Here is a 17622-nt window from a genome sequence, read left to right as displayed (position 1 = left end):
GAACTCATATCTAAAATATAAAAGAAATGTTACAACACAATAAGAAGAAGACAAACAACCCAGTTAAAAATAGGCAGAATATCTGGACACCTCAGAGAAGACTAATAAGCACATAAAGAGATGTTCAGTGTTACCATTCGTCAAGGAAGTGCAAACTAAAACCAGGAAGATGCCACTGCGTGCTCTTGGAAAAGGTTAGAATTGTAAAGACTCGCTGAGGCTGCCAAACACCGGTGAAGGTAAAGGTGTGGGCAGACGTGGCGCTTTCACACTGCGGGTGCAAAAACGCTCCACGTGCACAGCCGTCTGTCAGCCGTTCCCTTCCTGTGTGTGTAACCAGGAGAACAGAAGTCGTATCCAGACAAAGACTTGTACACAAAAGTTGTCAGCAACTTTATTCACAAAAGCCCAAAACTTGAACAACCCGAATATTCCTCAGAAGTTGAAAGGACAGTCAAGATGCAGTGTATACAATGGAATATGACTTGGGGATAAAAAGGAATGAGCTGCTGATACCTGCAACAGACGACACATCTCAGAAGTCCCGCTGGAGGGAAGAAGCTGCAAACAAGGGCCCCTGCTGTGTGCTGCGTGCCTCTTCGATGTTAGGATGCCCCAGATGACGTCAGCTTGTTTGTTTCGGCAGAGTACCAACCTGATTTGTTCCAGAGCAGAAGTCTCTTCTTCTGTGGGTGGGTTCCCGTTCCAGTCAAGTCTCCATCCTTTGCTGTGCTGGGCCTCTCAGGAGCGTATCCAGACTTGGTGGTGATTTAAAGCCCTCCACACAGTAACTCCAGGCACTCACGGAACATTCTCTGGGGTACACCATATGCTTGGCATGAAACAGTTCTCAATAAATCTTAAAAGGACTCAGATCTTAAAATCACACAAAATTTGTTCCTTGACCCTGATAATAAATTAGAAACAAACAATAATAATAAATCTGGGAGAATACCGTATGTTTGGAAATTAAATAAGACACTTATGAGTAACTCATGGAGTAAAGGAGATATTACTTAAAATTAGAAATTATTTTGAACTGAATTAAAACGAAAATATGGCATATCAAAATTTACAGAATGCAGCTAACAGAGTACTCAGAGAAAAGCTTGTAACATCTATCTCCAAGAGGAACATTCTCAAATCAGTAACCTAGTTTTCGTCTTAAGAAACCAGACCAGGGAAAGCAGGCTTCTGCTCAGGGAAGCAGAATAAAGGAAATCACAGATATTTACATATGTATGTAGTATATATATTTATTTATGGAAAGCAAAGAAGTAGAAAACATTAAAATAGAGAAAGTCAATGAAGCCAAAAGTTGGTTCTTTGAAAAGATCGAACAGAATTGACAAATTTAGCTTGACTGCTGAGGGTAAAATACAAAAAGCGAGGAGAAACAAATGACCGCAGCTAGGGACGCAGAAGAAAGGGACGCCGCTACTGATCTTATAGGGACGCAGAAGGCAAGGACGCCGCTACTGATCTTACAGAAAATGAAATAATTATAAGGTGGTACTTTAAAAACTTGGTGCCAACAAACAACAAAAACTTAGGTGAGGTGGACAAAATTCTAGGAAGATGCAAATTACTGAAACTGTCTACAGAAGAGATAGAAAGTCCAAATTGTCCTATGATAGATAAGGATATTTAATTAGCAATTAAAAATCCTTTTGCAAGGAAAAGCCCAGGACCAGATGGCTTCCCTGGTGCTGTGTACTCAGTTGTGTTTGACTCTTGCAACCCAGCGAACTGTAGGCAGCCAGGCTCCTGTGTCCGTGGGGTTCTCCAGGCAAGAAGACTCTAACAAACACTGTGGTTCAGGCAGTAGTAGGATCAAGCAGTGTGGATAGGAAGAACCATTTTCCCGTCCTACCTCTAGGATTCTATTTTTCAAGACTCCAAGGTGTGCGTGATGTGTGTTCAGGGTTGTTTATTGTGATGTTATTTATCAAGGGTAAAAAAACTAGAAACTATATGTCAAAAATATATATATAGTTGGACTATAAAGAAAGCTGAGCAGTGAAGAATTGATGCTTTTGAACTGTGGTGTTGGAGAAGACTCTTGAGAGTGCCTTGGACTGCAAGGAGAGCCAAGCAGTCAATCCTAAAGGAAACCAGTCCTGAATATTAATTGGAGGGACTGATGCTGAAGCTGAAACTCCCAGTACTTTGGCCACCTGATGCAAAGAAGTGACTCATTGGAAAAGACCCTGATGCTGGGAAAGATTGAAGGCAGGAGGAGAAGGGGACGACAGAGGATGAGATGGTTGGATGGCATCACTGACTCAATGGACATGAGCTTTAGTAAGTTCCAGAAGTTGGTGATGGACAGGGAAGCCTGGTGTGCTGCAGTCCATGGGGTCGCAAAGAGTCAGACACAACTGAGCAACTGAACTGAACTGATGTCAAAAAAAGTCAGAGAGAATGTTAAAAAAAAAAAAAAAGACTTGGAGAGAATGTGATCTCAGGAACCATTAAATTAGAAATCCATCTTCCTCTTTCCTCTGCAAAAACTGGCCCCTTTAAAATCAAACCATCTTGAAGATCCAGATGCTAACCCCCTAGTTACTGTTTCCAAGTTAACTGGAGCAAACAAACAACTAGAAGGAAATTAAAAAAAGACGACGACGACGACGACGAACCCTGCCCAGCCAGCAAGTGATACTGCAGTAGAACAAGACCAGCCGGGGCTGAGAGAGGGCGTCTGTGCAGTGGATGCGGAAACCGCCCCGCAGTCCGTCCACCTTCACGCCCCACCGCTGTGCCCTGCACCAGCGTCATCTTCTGTCTTCTCTCTTCCTTCGCCAGTTCTCTGTCCCTCTGTCTGCTTCTCCCATTGCTGGACCTCCAGAGTTCGCATGTTCCTACCTTGCAGATATTGCATCTCTGCCGACCGGTTACCCGATCTGACGGAGGGTCCTCTGTGGTGCATGCGGCTGGGGTCCACTTCCGCCCACACTCCCTCACCCGTGTCCTGTCTTTGCCCGCGGTCCTCACCGATGTGTCCAGTGGTTCTGGATTCAGACTCAGTAAAACGTGACAGTGAGAGCGGCTGATGGGAGGCGATGCTCTGTTTGTTTTCTGTTGGAAGAAAGTTCTGCGTGGTTTCAGTGGCAGGTGGTCTTGCCAAGTGCAGCCGAGCTTCTCAAACACGGAAGTGCCTTTGGTGTGAGTGGAACAACAGGGAGCAGCCCCACGTATAAAGGAACCCTTATAGCCAGGCTCACTGGCAGATGGGACAGTTCTCACGTGGCAGATTTTAACAGGCAGTAAATACAGTGTATATGTCAAAACACGGCAAATCGGACCCCTCCACCTCAGACTGTCAGTGGTCAAAGTGTGGACGCAGCTCGAGCGCTCACGGAAAGCCAGTCAGCAGGCTCCTTATGAGGAGAAGCCACACTGCTTCTGGACATTTCCGCAGCCTGCACTTTCCTTTTCTGCTGTTGTTTTTGAACTGCTCTTTTCTCACTGAAGTCTTTTGTGTAAAAGCCAGGAGAGTTCAGGGCATCTTTTTCCACTTGGAAACCGCTGCACATAGAAGACAACGGGAATTTGAATTAAACAAGCTCTGAGTTTGTTTTTGAAAGCGAATTGCTGTTTGAAAAACGAGGCCCCTGAGAGAAAATGGAACAGACTTTAACTTTTTTAAAAAGTTGCTTCACACTGTTTCTTTCACTTTGAAGAACTTTTTATCTCATTTAAGACTGCTTAAATAACCCAATTCTTACTCCAGTGGTGAAATCCATTATATATGTTAGCTGTCAGCAATTAGTTGTGGAAAATATACATATTTTAATTGTGAAAATGTATTACTGTTAGAATTATTCCTGTATATGTGTATATAATTGTATTTTTTTAAAGAAATAGGGTTCTGTATTTACCTATTCTCTGTGAAACAAATAAATGACTGAAAAAGACAGCTATGTCTTTTGAAGTATTGGCAGCAATTCTAAGGTGAAACTTTTTCATCTTGTAAACCGACTGAATGAATGTCAGCTCACCACTTCCTCCTGGGGCTTCCACTCAACCGCTTGACTTTTCTAGTTAATTTTGCTCCTCTTGAAAATGTATTCTCATTAAGTGGCTGCTGCTGCTAAATATCTGGCTTGAAATTCTGTTCCTTTATCTTTGTAGCCATCAGCTACAAGGTATTAGCTTTATACTTGGAAAGCCCACAGTTTGCTGTGAAAACCCAATTTGGAAACCGTGCCTTTGACTAGTGAGGTTGCTTCTGGGTGCTGGTACATTTGAAACTGATTAGCAGCTTCTTACAGTCTAAAAGATTTTGAGTTTAATTCATCATCTCATGGGAGAAAGTGAAAGTGAAGTTGTTCAGTCGTGTCTGACTCTTTGCGATCCCATGGACTGTAGTCTACCAGGCTTCTCTGTCCATGGGATTTTCTAGGCAAGAGTACTGGACTGGGTTGCCATTTCCTTCTCCAGGGGATCTTCCTGACCCAGGGATCGAACCCAGGTCTCCTGCACTGCAGGCAGACGCTTTTCCCTCTGAGCCACCAGGGAAGCCTTCTTCTCATCGGAGAAAGTAATGGCAACCCACTCCAGTACTCTTGCCTGGAAAATCCCATGGATGGAGGAGCCTGGTGGGCTACAGTCCATGAGGTAGCTAGGAGTCGGACACGACTGAGTGACTTCACTTTCATGCATTGGAGAAGGCAATGGCAACCCACTCCAGTGTTCTTGCCTGGAGAATCCCAGGGACGGGGGAGCCTGGTGGGCTGCCATCTCTGGGGTCGCACAGAGTCAGACACGACTGAAGCAACTTAGCAGCAGCAGCATCATCTTATAGTTGCTGTTGACTTCATGAAAAAACTCTCAAGTTACAAGGAAGGAGGAATGTTATCTGAATATATCTGTGCTTTTATAAATGTAGATGGATAACAAAACAGACTGAGAGAGACAAGACTCAACATACAGACCATCCATTCTCTTGTCCTTTAAGGGCCATGCTGGCTCATGTAATTAAATAAGGTCTTTTTAGACCAGCTTGAAGGTAATAGAATATCCAATACAAACAGAAGCATTTTTTTCTCACTTTTTGATGATAATGGGCAAATCTGTCTCTGCTTTCAGCATTTGAAAAATTTTGTCTTCAAATGAGATAAGGTATCAGAGGTAAACTTCTCGAAGCATATTTAAGTATTCTAACAGAGTTTATTGTGTTAATCAATTCCAAATGTCAACATCCAAAGTCTATGGATAAATGTTTGGTTTTGAAAAACAAAATTAAAGAAATCAAACAAATAATTAAAAGAAACCTTAACTCTCATCCTTAAATGCTTAATAGAGTAGTAAGTGAAACTTTACTTACTACCAAGGAAGACCTGGACGAATTGGGCAATGGATCTTGTGTATGGATTTGAAGATTCAGTGGTATAAAGATGTCCTAAAATATCTTTACTCCATGCCTGTTGATTCTGCCTTGGTTTAGCCCCTTCTAATACCACACTGTGTGTGCATGCTTAGTTGCTCAGTCTCTGTCCGATTCTTGGTGACCCAGACAGTAGCCCACCAGGGTCCTCTGTCCATGGGATTTCCCAGGCAAGAATACTGGAGTGGGTTGCCATTTCCTCCCACAGGGGAACTTCCCGACTCAGGGGTTGAATCTGTCTCACCTGTGTCTCCTGCATTGTAGGTGGGTTCTTTACCAGCTAAGCTATCGGGAAAACCCGTAAAAATGTCAGTTCTCCCCAGATTAATCTATAGAATCAACACAATCCTAAAACTCAAAACATTAGTGCTTTTTGCTGGTGGCGGTGTGGGGGGGGGGGTGGTAGTGGTAGGGGAGTGAGGGAAACTGGTAAGCTGATTCTAAAATCTACATGGAGATACAGACGTCTCAGAGCAACCATGGCAACCTTATGCTACCAGAACTTATAAATACTGCTGAATACTGAGACTAATATTAAGCTATATTCATAAATACAGTGTGGTTTTGGCACAAAGATGAACAGTGTTTTAGGGGAAAGAGACCAAAAGTAGACACACACATTATGATTACTCTGATTCATGTCAAAGCAAGTATGGCTGTACAGCAGGCAAAGAAGGGGCAGGTCAGCAAATGCTTGCTGTGGTAATGAGGTACTGAATAAAGCATCCACATCCAGGGTTGATAAAGAACTGCTACAAATAGATAAGAAGGGGAGAGATACCAGACACGCGTCCGCTGCTTTTCTCTGTCAAGGATGTTAGTTTCTACTGAATCTTCAGTCAAGCACTGCTGCTGCTGCTAAGTCGCTTCAGTCGTGTCCAACTCTGTACGACCTCATGGACTGCAGCCCACCAGGCTCCTCCGTCCATGGGATTCTCCAGGCAAGAACACTGGAGTGGGCTGCCATTTCCTTCTCCAATGCGTGAAAGTGGAAAGTGAAAGTGAAGTTGCTCAGTCGTGTCTGACTCTTAGGGACCCAATGGAGTGCAGCCCACCAGGCTCCTCCATCCATGGGATTTTCCGGGCAGCAGTACTGGAGTGGGGCGCCATTGCCTCCTCCAGTCAAGCACAGATAATTGCTTATCTGTGTTGCTGCCATTTGTATCTGTCTTATCTGCCTATCTGTCTGTCTATCCTATCTATATCTATACATATCTGAAAATATTTGAAGGACAATTTCTTATAGTTTATCTAAATATGTATTAAATACAGCAAAATTGTATTTGTCTACAGACTTGTATAATTGTCTACTAAATTATATATGTCAGATTACTCAGAACCTAACAACACAAGAGAACTTGACTAGAGAAAGAACAGTGACCTTTTACAACCACGTCTGACAGCAGTGCTGGATCCTGGCCCAGTGTCCATTCCTGGTCTCTTACTGAAACAGTAGAGCCCTGAGTTTATCTAGGGCAACATTAGACACAGTTCTAAATCGGCAGTCTCTCACCTTGTAGATGGAGTGTGGCTTCTAATGCAGAGAACTTCTAACGCGGTGGATGAGATGGAAACAGCGTACTGTACTTGCTCCTGACAGGAGCTTGCAGGAAAGCCCCTTCAGAGGGTTTTCAGCAGCTGCTCTGGACCCTTAACCCTTGTCCCCTCGCCCCAACCCTTTGGGGCTGGGGTTCTGAGCTGCAGAAACTGCTCTGGGGCCATCACGGGAGGCTGAATTGCAGAGACCCGAGCCCTGACGTCTTTGAACTGCCGACGACGCGGCCTGTTCCTGAACGTTTCGTGACCCGAGGGGAACAGAGCGCTGGTGTTGCTTAAGCTCTGGACACTCAGATGTTCTCTTTCGTGGAGCTCAAGTAACGCTCAAGACACCAGCGTACACCCCTCTTCATCACCAGTGAACGTTAGACATTCACAGAACCACACCCGAGCCCTTTTCTGCTCCTAATTTGATCACCAAGTTCTACACTTAGCTTTCTTGGAAGCCAGTTACCCAATGAAGCAGTGGGTGGTTCTTTTTTCCTTATACTTGAAGTTAAATGGAATATGGAATGATGTATGATTAAGCAGAATCTTTTGTATCTATGGCAACTGAAAACCTTGTTTCTACACAAACTTCAAGTGTTTTACAAGACTTGTTTGTTTATTTTGGTTAAATTGTGGAAGGAGAATGGAGTGGGGTCTTGCATTTTCGGTCAGTATAAAATAACACTTATAACACTTTGAATTTTTCTTAATGTTTCGGTATAAGAAAGAGGTCTTTCATGTGCTTTAAATTGTTTTCTATTTTGATTATATAAGATAATTTTTTGAAGGAAGATATCCTATTTTTATAAATGTTGCATATACAAAGCACTTCATTACATTTAAAATATTTTAATAATTATTGTTATTTGTAATACTCAATCTGTGCTAAAGTAGAATAAGAACCAAAAATCAACTTCATATGAAGATTTGTCTTAAAAGCACTGAATAAACCAGGTCTTCTCTCCTTAATTTTCCTTTCTTGCCTCCTTTCTGTTTTGCTTTTTTCTGCCCTCCATTCATCCTTGAGAATTTAATATGTATTTATTCTGCACACTGTGGCAATTAATTAATAACTAAGATACAACAGAATTATAAGTCATAGTTTCTTTTATTTGGGAGCCCGCTGTGTAGATGAATAAACGAGGCTTAGAATTTGAAACACTCCTGCACTCTAGAGAAAAGCACCCTGTGCTGGGAAAAGGGAAAGTTTCATTTTCTTGCTCCCAGAGCACAGTAAGAGGAGGGTGTTTCCGTCTGTTGTGGATCAGAGAGCAGACCCCTCCGCCAGGAGGGGAGGCTCGAGTCAGCCTTGGAGAGGGATGGCTGGGTGAGAGAAACACGGAGGGTTTTCCAACAGAGAGGAGCAAAGCTGCCTCGTGAGTAGCCGCAGCCGTTTGGGAAGTGCCAGGGGAGCCAGAGCGCAGGGGTGGCTCCCGAGGACCAAGTCACAGGCCTCTGGGTAGGGGGCTGATGCGAAGAGCGCTCACTGGAGGCGAGAGTGCCTTGAAACCCACGTCCTGAGTTAGGAAACAACGTGGGCTCCACCATGCGTGCTTTAGACATTCCTCAGCAAAGCTTATCACGGGACTGAGGGCCTATGTTGGTCGTCTTAGAACTCTGATCGCTTAATCTGGAAGCTGCCGGCCCATGTGTATGGTTCAGTGGTTTCTAATATATTCAGAGTCGTGCAACTATCATCACTCCAGAAAAAACCCCACCCCCAGCCCCCGTCACCCTAGGCAATCACTAGTCCTCTTTCTGTTTCTGTGGATTTGACTCTTCTGAGAGTTTAACACAAATGAGACAGTACAATACATGGCCTTTGCTGCCTGTTCTCTCTCACTTTGAAGACTGTTTTCAAGACGCATCCATGTTGTAATGTGTGTTAGTACTTCATCCGAATAATGTCTCATTGTATGGATATGCCGCATTTTGTTCAGTCATCAATTGATGGATGTTTGGGTTGTCTCCGTTTTGGCAGTTACGCCATGAACATCTGAATACAAGTTTTTCGTATGGATTATGTTTTTCATTTCTCACCTAGGAGTGGAATTCCTGGTTCTTATGGAATCCATGTGGGTTCACTGTGTCATCTCTATGGTTAATCTTTTGAGGAACTGTGAAATTGCCTTCCATTGTGGTTGCATCATTTTATCTCCCCACCAGCGCTTGTGGGGATCTGATTTCTCTGCATCTTTACCAATCCTGTTATCATCTGGCTTTTTGATTACAGCCATCCTAGTGGGCGTGCAGTGCAGGTTGCTATTTTGACTTGAAATTGCCTGATGCCAGTGGTGGTGGGCGTCTTCTCATGTGCTCGTTGGCCATCGGTGTATCTTCTTTGGAGGCATGTCTTCCAATCCCTTTGCCCAATATTAAATTGGGTTTAATTGCCCATTTATTATTGAGTTGTAAGATTTCTTTATATATTCTAGATGCAATCCCTTTCCAGATAGATGGTTTGCAAATATTTTCTCCCATTCAGCACACAGCAAGGCCTTAATAAAACCTTGTTGAGTAAGTGTTTGGATGTTCAAAATTGTATTTCTGTCACAATATTATTGTCACAGTAAAGTTTAGTCAACTATATACCAATGATAAATTCCCTGATTTGAAACTATTGAAACCTATCAAGATAAGTAGACACAGCTGTCACCATTTTATCATCTTTAAATTCAGCATTACGATTGGTGAGGTGTTGAAAATCCATCATTTTAATAAATGTGCAATTGACAAAAATATGCACTGCCATTTGTCACTTAAGAGTTTGATATTTGATTTTTAAACTTTGCAGATGGAAAAGGTGGAAGCAGACCTGACTCGGTCCAAGTCTCTCCGTGAGAAGCAGTCCAAGGAGTTCCTGTGGCAACTGGACGACGTCAAGCAGAGATATGAGCAGCAGGTGCGTGGCCCCGAGGCCCTGAGGCTGCCGTGCGCTCGTCTCCTCCATACGCCCCGCTCTAGCACAGCGTCTGCATGGCAGAAATACTTAGGATAGGCAAAGAGTGATTCCCTTTGCCAAATTAATGAATTATAACAAATAAATTAACATATAAATAAGTAGCGCAGATTATAAGAAAATCTTTAATGTCCCAGTAAATAAACTGGCAAAGGAAAGAAAGATATATAAGAAGTAAATTGAGTAAATGACCATGTAGAAATATCTTCAGCCTTGGTGTTAATAAAAATGCAAATTAAAGTGATGTACCATCTAAAGTTGACAAAAGTTTTGTAAAATTGGCACTTTTATATATTGCTAGTGGCATTTTAAGTTCATGTAGCCAAAAAAATTTCTGTAGCATCTACTAAGAGTCATGAAAAATGTTTACATTTTCCAGCCCAATTATCCTTAACCTTGAAAATCAGACAGAAATATTCAAACAATGATGTTAATTATTTTTTAGGTGGTTGATTCTTTTCTACATGCTCTACTTTCCACTCTGTGATAGTCTTTTTAACATGACAGTCCCTTTTTTTAGGGTAAAAATAAATTTATATAAACTCCTTTGAAAGACTGTTAAGCTTCAAAGGCTTTTCTCAGAGTCTTAGATTTGAAGCCGTACCAGATTTTTCTCTTTTATAGTCTTGGTCAAAAATATTTAATAAGGAAAATTGATCAATTATTTAAAGGATTCATACTATTAATAGAATCCATACACTATTGCATCAATTTTTCTTATTTAATTTTCATGAAAAAGAAATTATATAGATGTTTGACGAGTGTATAATAGGAATTTTTGGAAAACCACTCAAAGACCTCTGAGGTCAGTGCAGATTTAGCCTGTTTCTCTTCTTCCTGTGTCGTGAGCTGATCATCAGCATCCTTGCTGAGAGCGAAGCTTCCAGACAGTCACTTATGAGGCAGGACTATGAGCTCCGAGGTGTTAGGAGAACCTTTATTGACCTGATAATATACAAACTTTTTAAAAACCCCTTTTTAAGCTGAAAATTCTATCAACCAGAAAGGTATTCCCCTGACCACTCCAAACTGCCAACGATTTAAGGCTGGAAGTGTATCATGAGGAAAGATAGGCATAGAGTCGTGTCCCGTGAGCCAGCGCCACCATGTTCCCTGAGGGGAAGCCGAGCACACTCCTCTCTGTGCGCAGGCGGCCGTGGGCGGGGACAGGGGCGGAGGGCGGAGCTTCGCTCAGCCGTGGGAGGGGCCCAGGGGTGGGGGTGGGGAAGGGGGCGGGGTTTTGCGCAGCCATGGGAGGGGCCCTGGGGTGGGGTAGGGCAGGGGCGGGGCTTCGCTCAGCAGTGGGAGGGGCCCTCGGGCGGCGGGGGTAGGGCTCGCTGTGGGTGCATCTGTGGGGTGCGGGGGCTCAAAGGCCAGTCACCACAGCCTCTGTGGGGTGCGGGGGGAGGCCGGCTCTGAGTGACCAGGGTCCCCACACGCTAGATTTCCAGGTGCATCGCACGGCGATAAGGTGCGCGTAGTTACCGCTTCCTTAGACGTAGAGTAGTTAGCAAACGGGGTCCGGAATCAGCTTCTGAAGCTTTAAACTGCTGAAATTAAGATTGTTTACTGGGACTGAAGGTAAAATTCCACACTTCCTCTCAGACAGTCGTCGGCAGAAAGTATGCAGCGGGGGCTGGGTGGGGTTGTCGGGGACTGAGTGACCAGGAAGAGAGGAAGAACCTGGGAGGATGGGCAGTGGAGGGTAAAAGGTAGTCTCCATGGATTGTCCACCTATCAGGTCGCTGAGGAGTAGGTCAGTTCTGGTCACTGCGTTTTAAGCAGGATGATGACAAATGCAAACATGTTCAAAGAGTTTCCAGAACTAAGGACGTGTAGGGTTAGGTCAGAGGAGTATTTCAAGAAGTAAGGATGTTTGCCAAGAGAGGATGAGACTCGGGAGCATTGCACATTATGTATTTTTAAATTCCAGGCCTGTAATAGGGAAGTCTTACCGTTGGTCTGTGTAATGAAAGTCACTCAGTCATGTCCAACTCTGTGCGACCCCATGGACTACAGAGTCCATGGAATTCTCCAAGCCAGAATAGTGGAATGGGTAGCCGTTCCCTTCTCCAGGGGATCTTCCCAACCCAGGGATCGACCCCAGGATTCTTTACCAGCTGAGCCACCAGGAAAGCCAGCCTGCAGTCAGGAGGACACACACCAGGCCAGTCCCATTTCTACCTGCTTTACAGATTTCAGCCCCTTCCCGTCGTCACGGTCGTGCTGAGAGGCAGGTCCATTGTCTATTGCTCCATCTCCCAGTCGTGGAGACTGAGCTCACCTGGGCAGGTTACTGGCCAGAGGGGCCACCCAGTGACCAGGTGACGGGGTTGGACGTGGACATGAACTTGAGTTGTGCTCTTCACACTAACAGACCCTGGGGTGTCTGGAGACAGAAATTGAGCCTCTGAAGTGAAGTGAAGTCGCTCAGTCGTGTCCAACCCTTTGTGACCCCATGGATTGTAGCCTACCAGGTTTCTCCATCCATGGGATTTCCCAGGCAAGAGTACTAGAGTGGGTTGCCATTTCCTGTTGAGCCTCTGGGTGAATGGTATTGTGGGAACATTTTGGATCGTTTCAAGGTTGTTCTTTCCTAAAGGCTTATTCCGATGTGCAGTGGTTTGTCTCATGAGAAAGTAAGTTTCCCTCCTGAGTGTGTGGAGGTGACTGTCCTGAGTGCTGGGGCAGAGGGTCCCTTCCAGGTCCGACATCGGTGACCATCCGCACCTTCCATCAGACCCTAACCCGCCCTGTGTGGCTCTGGACAACTGCAGGCGGCTCCGAGTCCTTTACCTACACACCTTTCTACACCCACCTGCCTTCTCTGCCTGCCATTCAAGTGCAAGGATGACAACTTTCCCGTTATCTTGTCTTACTTTTCTGAAGAACGCACAAGCCTTGAGTGTTGTGGGTGCAGCTTTTCACTCTGGAAGGAGATGTACATGCCGACCACCAGCCCCAGCTTCTCAGGCCCGGGTAGGCGAGCCCTGGGGTGCATGAGCGCTAGGGTGGAGGGGCTGAAGCCTGCATCTTACAATGTTGGACTCACTTGATTATTTGGTGGGAGAGCAAAGAGGTTTTACTATTGAGGTAACGTTCATATTAAAACAAACAGAGACTTTTCCTGTTTTGTAAAATGCACAGTTCTCATGAAGTTTGTAGGATAAAACAGGGCATTTCAAAGCAACTTGCAGTTTGCAAAGGCTGCTCCAGGCTGAGCCCCCAGATCCCAGGGGGTACTATTCATCTTCACCGCTGCGAGGGATGCCTTGGTGGAAAAGTTTTAGAAGCACTTATCCGGTCTAATCCTCACATTTTATAATGAGGGAGCCCGCATCCAGAGGAAATGAATGACTGGTGCCTTCTGGGCCTCAATTTCCTTACTCAGTGCTACTCGTGAGCCCCTCCCACGTAGAGAGCCCAGTGCCAGGAACTGTAATGAAGTGAAAAAAGCAGAGTGGTATTCTAAAACATTTCAGCCCAAACGCAGGCCTAAAGTGTGCAGATGTGGAGAGACAACATCAAACACATGGGATAAACACTCACACAAATATCCTGCGAAACCCAAGCTTTCATCAAGATTTCCTGTTTCTTTCCTGTATGACCCGTTGGAACAGAGAGACCATTCTAATTGTCTTCACAAGCCTCACTCCAGTTGGAAACAGACAACAAAGCAGGCATGCTAGGATTTCCTGAACTGTGGAGATTCTTTGTTTTTGGCAATTCCAGCATTTCATTCTTTAATCTTATATTTTATATCTTCTTTTTTCCCTGCAAAGCCTTTAAAGGGAAATGTAGTTCAACAGATAAACAAGTGGCCAGATTCTCCAGGAAGAATAAACACTTACTGTTGAGGATGATTAAAAACACTGGACAGCCCAATCCTTACACGACACCACTGTTTGGAACAAAATGTTTTGGTAGCAAAGACAAGCCAGGAATTATAGAAGATAAGAGCGCAACTGGGACATTTGAAGATCAGTTGAGATGTTTTAGAAACAGCATGCAGTTCCCAGTTTTTTCTCTGTAAATATTACCTAGATTTTTTAGGTGATATAACCTGAAAACATGGACCTGTTTTGAATCAGACTGTTAGTCTCCACTGGGAAAGGACACAGCAGAAAGTGAGGGTGGAGACAGGGAAGGGGGCCCAGTGCAGGGGGGCGGCACCCGTGGGTGGGGGCAGGGCTGGGCCTCAGCTGTTGGTTGGGGGGGCACCAGGCACAGAGGTCTGTGATCTGCAGTCAGAAAGCAAGGGTGTTCTGACTCCTGAGGGCTTCCTCTGTGCGACAGGGGAGAAGACTGTTTGTTGACACTGAAGACATCAGGTGGACAGGGGAGCCAGGGCGGGTGGAAGCTGTCTGAAATGACACTGGTGATGGCAGGGCTGATCTGACGGCAGCAGCTCAGGGAGTTTCTGTTGGGTGGCGAGGCCTCAGGCGAGGTTAGTGACCATGGATTTGCAGGTCTCCCTAAAAATTCTTCGAAAGGGATTTCTGTGTAATTTATTAATTTCTATGTCTAGTATGCCCGTTTTTCTGACTTATTGCTCACCTTATCATACTCTCTTAAAAAAGTCTTTCTTTCTCGGTTATCCTCTTCTAAGTTTGTAACAATCTTTGAGCCTCAGTTGCGGTCACTGGACTCCTAGGTGGTGATGAAGACAAGTGCAGACCCTGGTCTTTCAGATTCTCTCCCTCCATAACCACCTGATCCAGGCACGCAGCTGCACTGCGCAGCATTGGGTCCTCCAGGTACCTGGCGTTCTGGCGTCCAGACTGTGACGTGCTGGGAGCCCAGGCCCACAGAACCGCGGTGGCCGTTGGTGAAAAATGCCTAACGCCCCACCTCTTCTTCCCTTTTTCCCCACCTTTTCTTAGCTTGGAATTGTTAGTATCTAGGTTCGTACAAATGGCATCTTTCCCTCGAGTGGGATTGAAGGGGGCAAAGATGAATGTGGTTTTTTTTCAGTGACCATCACATTAAGACGATTTACTTCAGGGATACCTCATTTTACAAGGGGCTTCCCTGATGGCACAGTGGTAAAGAACTTGCCTGCCAGTGCAGAAGACATAGAGGCTCGGGTTTGATCCCTGGGTTGGGAGGATCCCCTGGAGAAGGAAATGGCAGTTCACTCATGCCGTTTCGCCTAGAGATTTCCACAGACAGGGGAGCCTGGTGGGGTACAGTCCATGGCGTTGCAAGGAGTTGGACACAACTGATACTAGAAAAACGTTTCCTAAGTAGTGAAATGGCTCAGCGATGATCCCACTCTCCAGGCTCCTTCACCGTCTGAGCTCCATCCTGTCCTTTGTCACTTAACTCACGTTTACTGAGCAGCCTCTCCGTGTGAACACTGTGCAGTGCTGCGATGTGGCGGTGTGCACAGCGGCATCTGCCCTGGTGGTGGGGAGCCCATGGCCCCCCAGCCTGAGGACGAAGTGTGAGGCGAGGCCGTGACCGCCGCTTGGAGACGCAGCGGGACACCGCATCTGAATGCAGGGCCCGCTGCACGAGCGTGTCCTTTCATCTTAGATGTTAGACGGGCGAGGCTTGCTGATGATGTGGAATGGCGCGTGAAGGAGAGAGGGGACTCGGGTTTTCCAGCTGAGCAACCAGGTGAACAAACAGTTGTGACAGACACTGACTCACAGAGAGGAAGTGCCTGGACTGAGCTGGGGACGCAGCGACAGCTAGACGTGGGCACCAGAGGGAGGAAATGGCAAGAATGCCCAAGAGCAGCCTTCCCATGCTGTGCACAGCTGGGCCACAGGCTGGAGACGAGGACCTGAGTCTCCAGCTGTGTAGTCGTCGCCGGATGGGAGGCTGGATGGAGGCCGACAGCTGACTGCTGCGGTGGCAGGAAGGTCTTTGCCCCTTGATGAGTCCAGGCCAGTAGAGCGGGGGCAGCAGCTCAAGCAGTGCAGGGGGCACAACGGGAGCAGCCCCTCTGCCGTCCAGCGTCAGGTGTGGTGGAGGCGGCAGAGGCTCGGGACGGCTGCCCCTCCTGCTGAAAGCCCCGGTGGCGGCCGAGCGGCAGCCGTGGGGTGCTGGGGGACCCCTGGGGTCAGAGGAACGCTGTGCTCAGGACCTCTGATGCTCTCCAGGCTCTGGGCTCTCACGTTTGCGTCCACTTGACCCAAGAGCAGAGGTGGTTGTGTTGCAGGGCGCTCTTCCCAGGGCTCCCAGCTGGCAACTCCTCTTCCTCCTTCTCGAGCCAGAGAACAAGGAGGGCGTTCCTTCCCCCCTCCTGCAGCTGCAACTCATCGCACACCAAGGCTTGCAGAATGTGGTTTTGTCATCCGGTTACTTTGAGCTCGTTTCAGCTAATATTCTGTACTGTAATGCCTCCTTTTTTATGTGTTGGGTGCGTTCTGTCCTGTCTGTAACTTCCTCCTCTGGCTTTGGGATTTCTGCCTTTAAGGTGTATTACTGGGGCAGTTGACCTCTATGTATTGTGTACTGAGAAGTAACGACTTGCTGCAGCCCATTTGTCTTTTAAAATTAGATTAATTAACAGGTTAATAATATAAGATTACTAACAAGTCTTCAGGTAGTACTGGAGAAGAAAATGGCAACCCACTCCAGGACAGAGGAGCCTGGCGGGCTGCAGTCCCAGCGGTCACAGAGAGCTGGACATGACTGAGTGACTGAACAACATCAACAGGCAGCATTTGCTCGCACTGAGCTTGCTGTCGAACAGTGCCGAGAACTTAGGGTTCATATTCGAGACCCTCAGCGACTTGGCCGTCCAGCCCGCCTGGCCTGGTCTCTCAGGCCTGGCGTATGCTCCTGCCCCAGGCACTTGTGTGGCGCCTCCGGTGGAGGGAGGAGGCCGTGGTCAGACTGTGGCAGGATCCAGTCTGAGGGCGAGGTCTGTGCCTTCAGGGGCCTCAGAATCCCGGCCGGAGTGTGCCAGGGGTGCGTCGTGGGTGGAGCACCATCCTTCTTGGTCTCCTGTTTGATAATTCCTTGTGAGTCAACCTTGCAATTTCTATGCAATGCAACCATTTTCTCTCCCAGACCCGGCCCGTGCTGTCTAGTCCAGGATCACAGAGGACTGGCCACCAGATGACTCACCAGTTTGCTTTCATGCCTGGCCAGTTCCGGGCCCACCACTCAGTGAGCACTGAGGTCTTCCGTGATGGGCCTCCTCCCCGCAGAGCACTGACACAGAGACTTTGCTGAGCCTCCTTGTCCAACCCTGCGGATGTCATCTGCTGTCCCATCCTCCACACGGTCCCTGCCGCGCCACCTCCTGGTCACCATGAACTCCGTTACACGTGACTGTGGTCAACTAGACGTGTGCAGTAGCTCCAGGTGAAGGGACGTGCGGCTTCAGCTCACTGTTGAGACGTGCCCACGTGCCAAGGACATGTATCTACACTTAGGGGCTGGGCTGAATTTTAACACAATCCACCTTGATGGTGGCATTATGAATATTATCCTTAAGATGTTCCTGAAACGTGAGGGTTTTTCTCCTGGACTCCACTGTTAATCTGCGGAGGACCCCCCTGCCTGAAATTGAAGACACTGAGGAAAGAAAGGGCTTGTGACGTCTGGACTCCACTGTTAATCTGCGGAGGACCCCCCTGCCTGAAATTGATGACACTGAGGAAAGCAAAGGGCTTGTGACGTCTAGCAGTTGGTCAGGCAGCACTGGATTGGGCCGTCAGGACTGAGCTATTTCACTTGCAAAGGCTCTGCAGCCTGGAGACTGTTC

At 46.5% G+C, this 17622-nt stretch overlaps 1 protein-coding gene across 7 annotated transcripts in view; it reads left to right on the top strand.

Moving 5' to 3' along the window:
- CEP112 (centrosomal protein 112) overlaps window positions 1-17622 on the top strand; it is a 330761-nt gene that overhangs the window by 133415 nt on the left and 179724 nt on the right. For all 7 annotated transcript variants that reach the window (XM_061393053.1, XM_061393051.1, XM_061393050.1 and 4 more), the window contains one exon: window positions 9732-9839. In XM_061393053.1, the coding sequence (XP_061249037.1) occupies window positions 9732-9839 (108 nt within the window). The remainder of the gene's footprint in view (window positions 1-9731; window positions 9840-17622) is intronic.

The sequence above is a fragment of the Bos javanicus genome, chromosome 19, assembly GCF_032452875.1.
Source record: "Bos javanicus breed banteng chromosome 19, ARS-OSU_banteng_1.0, whole genome shotgun sequence".
NCBI lineage: Eukaryota > Metazoa > Chordata > Mammalia > Artiodactyla > Bovidae > Bos > Bos javanicus.
The sequence above is the reverse complement of the archived record's forward strand: the minus strand, read 5'-3'. Positions and strand labels throughout refer to the sequence as shown.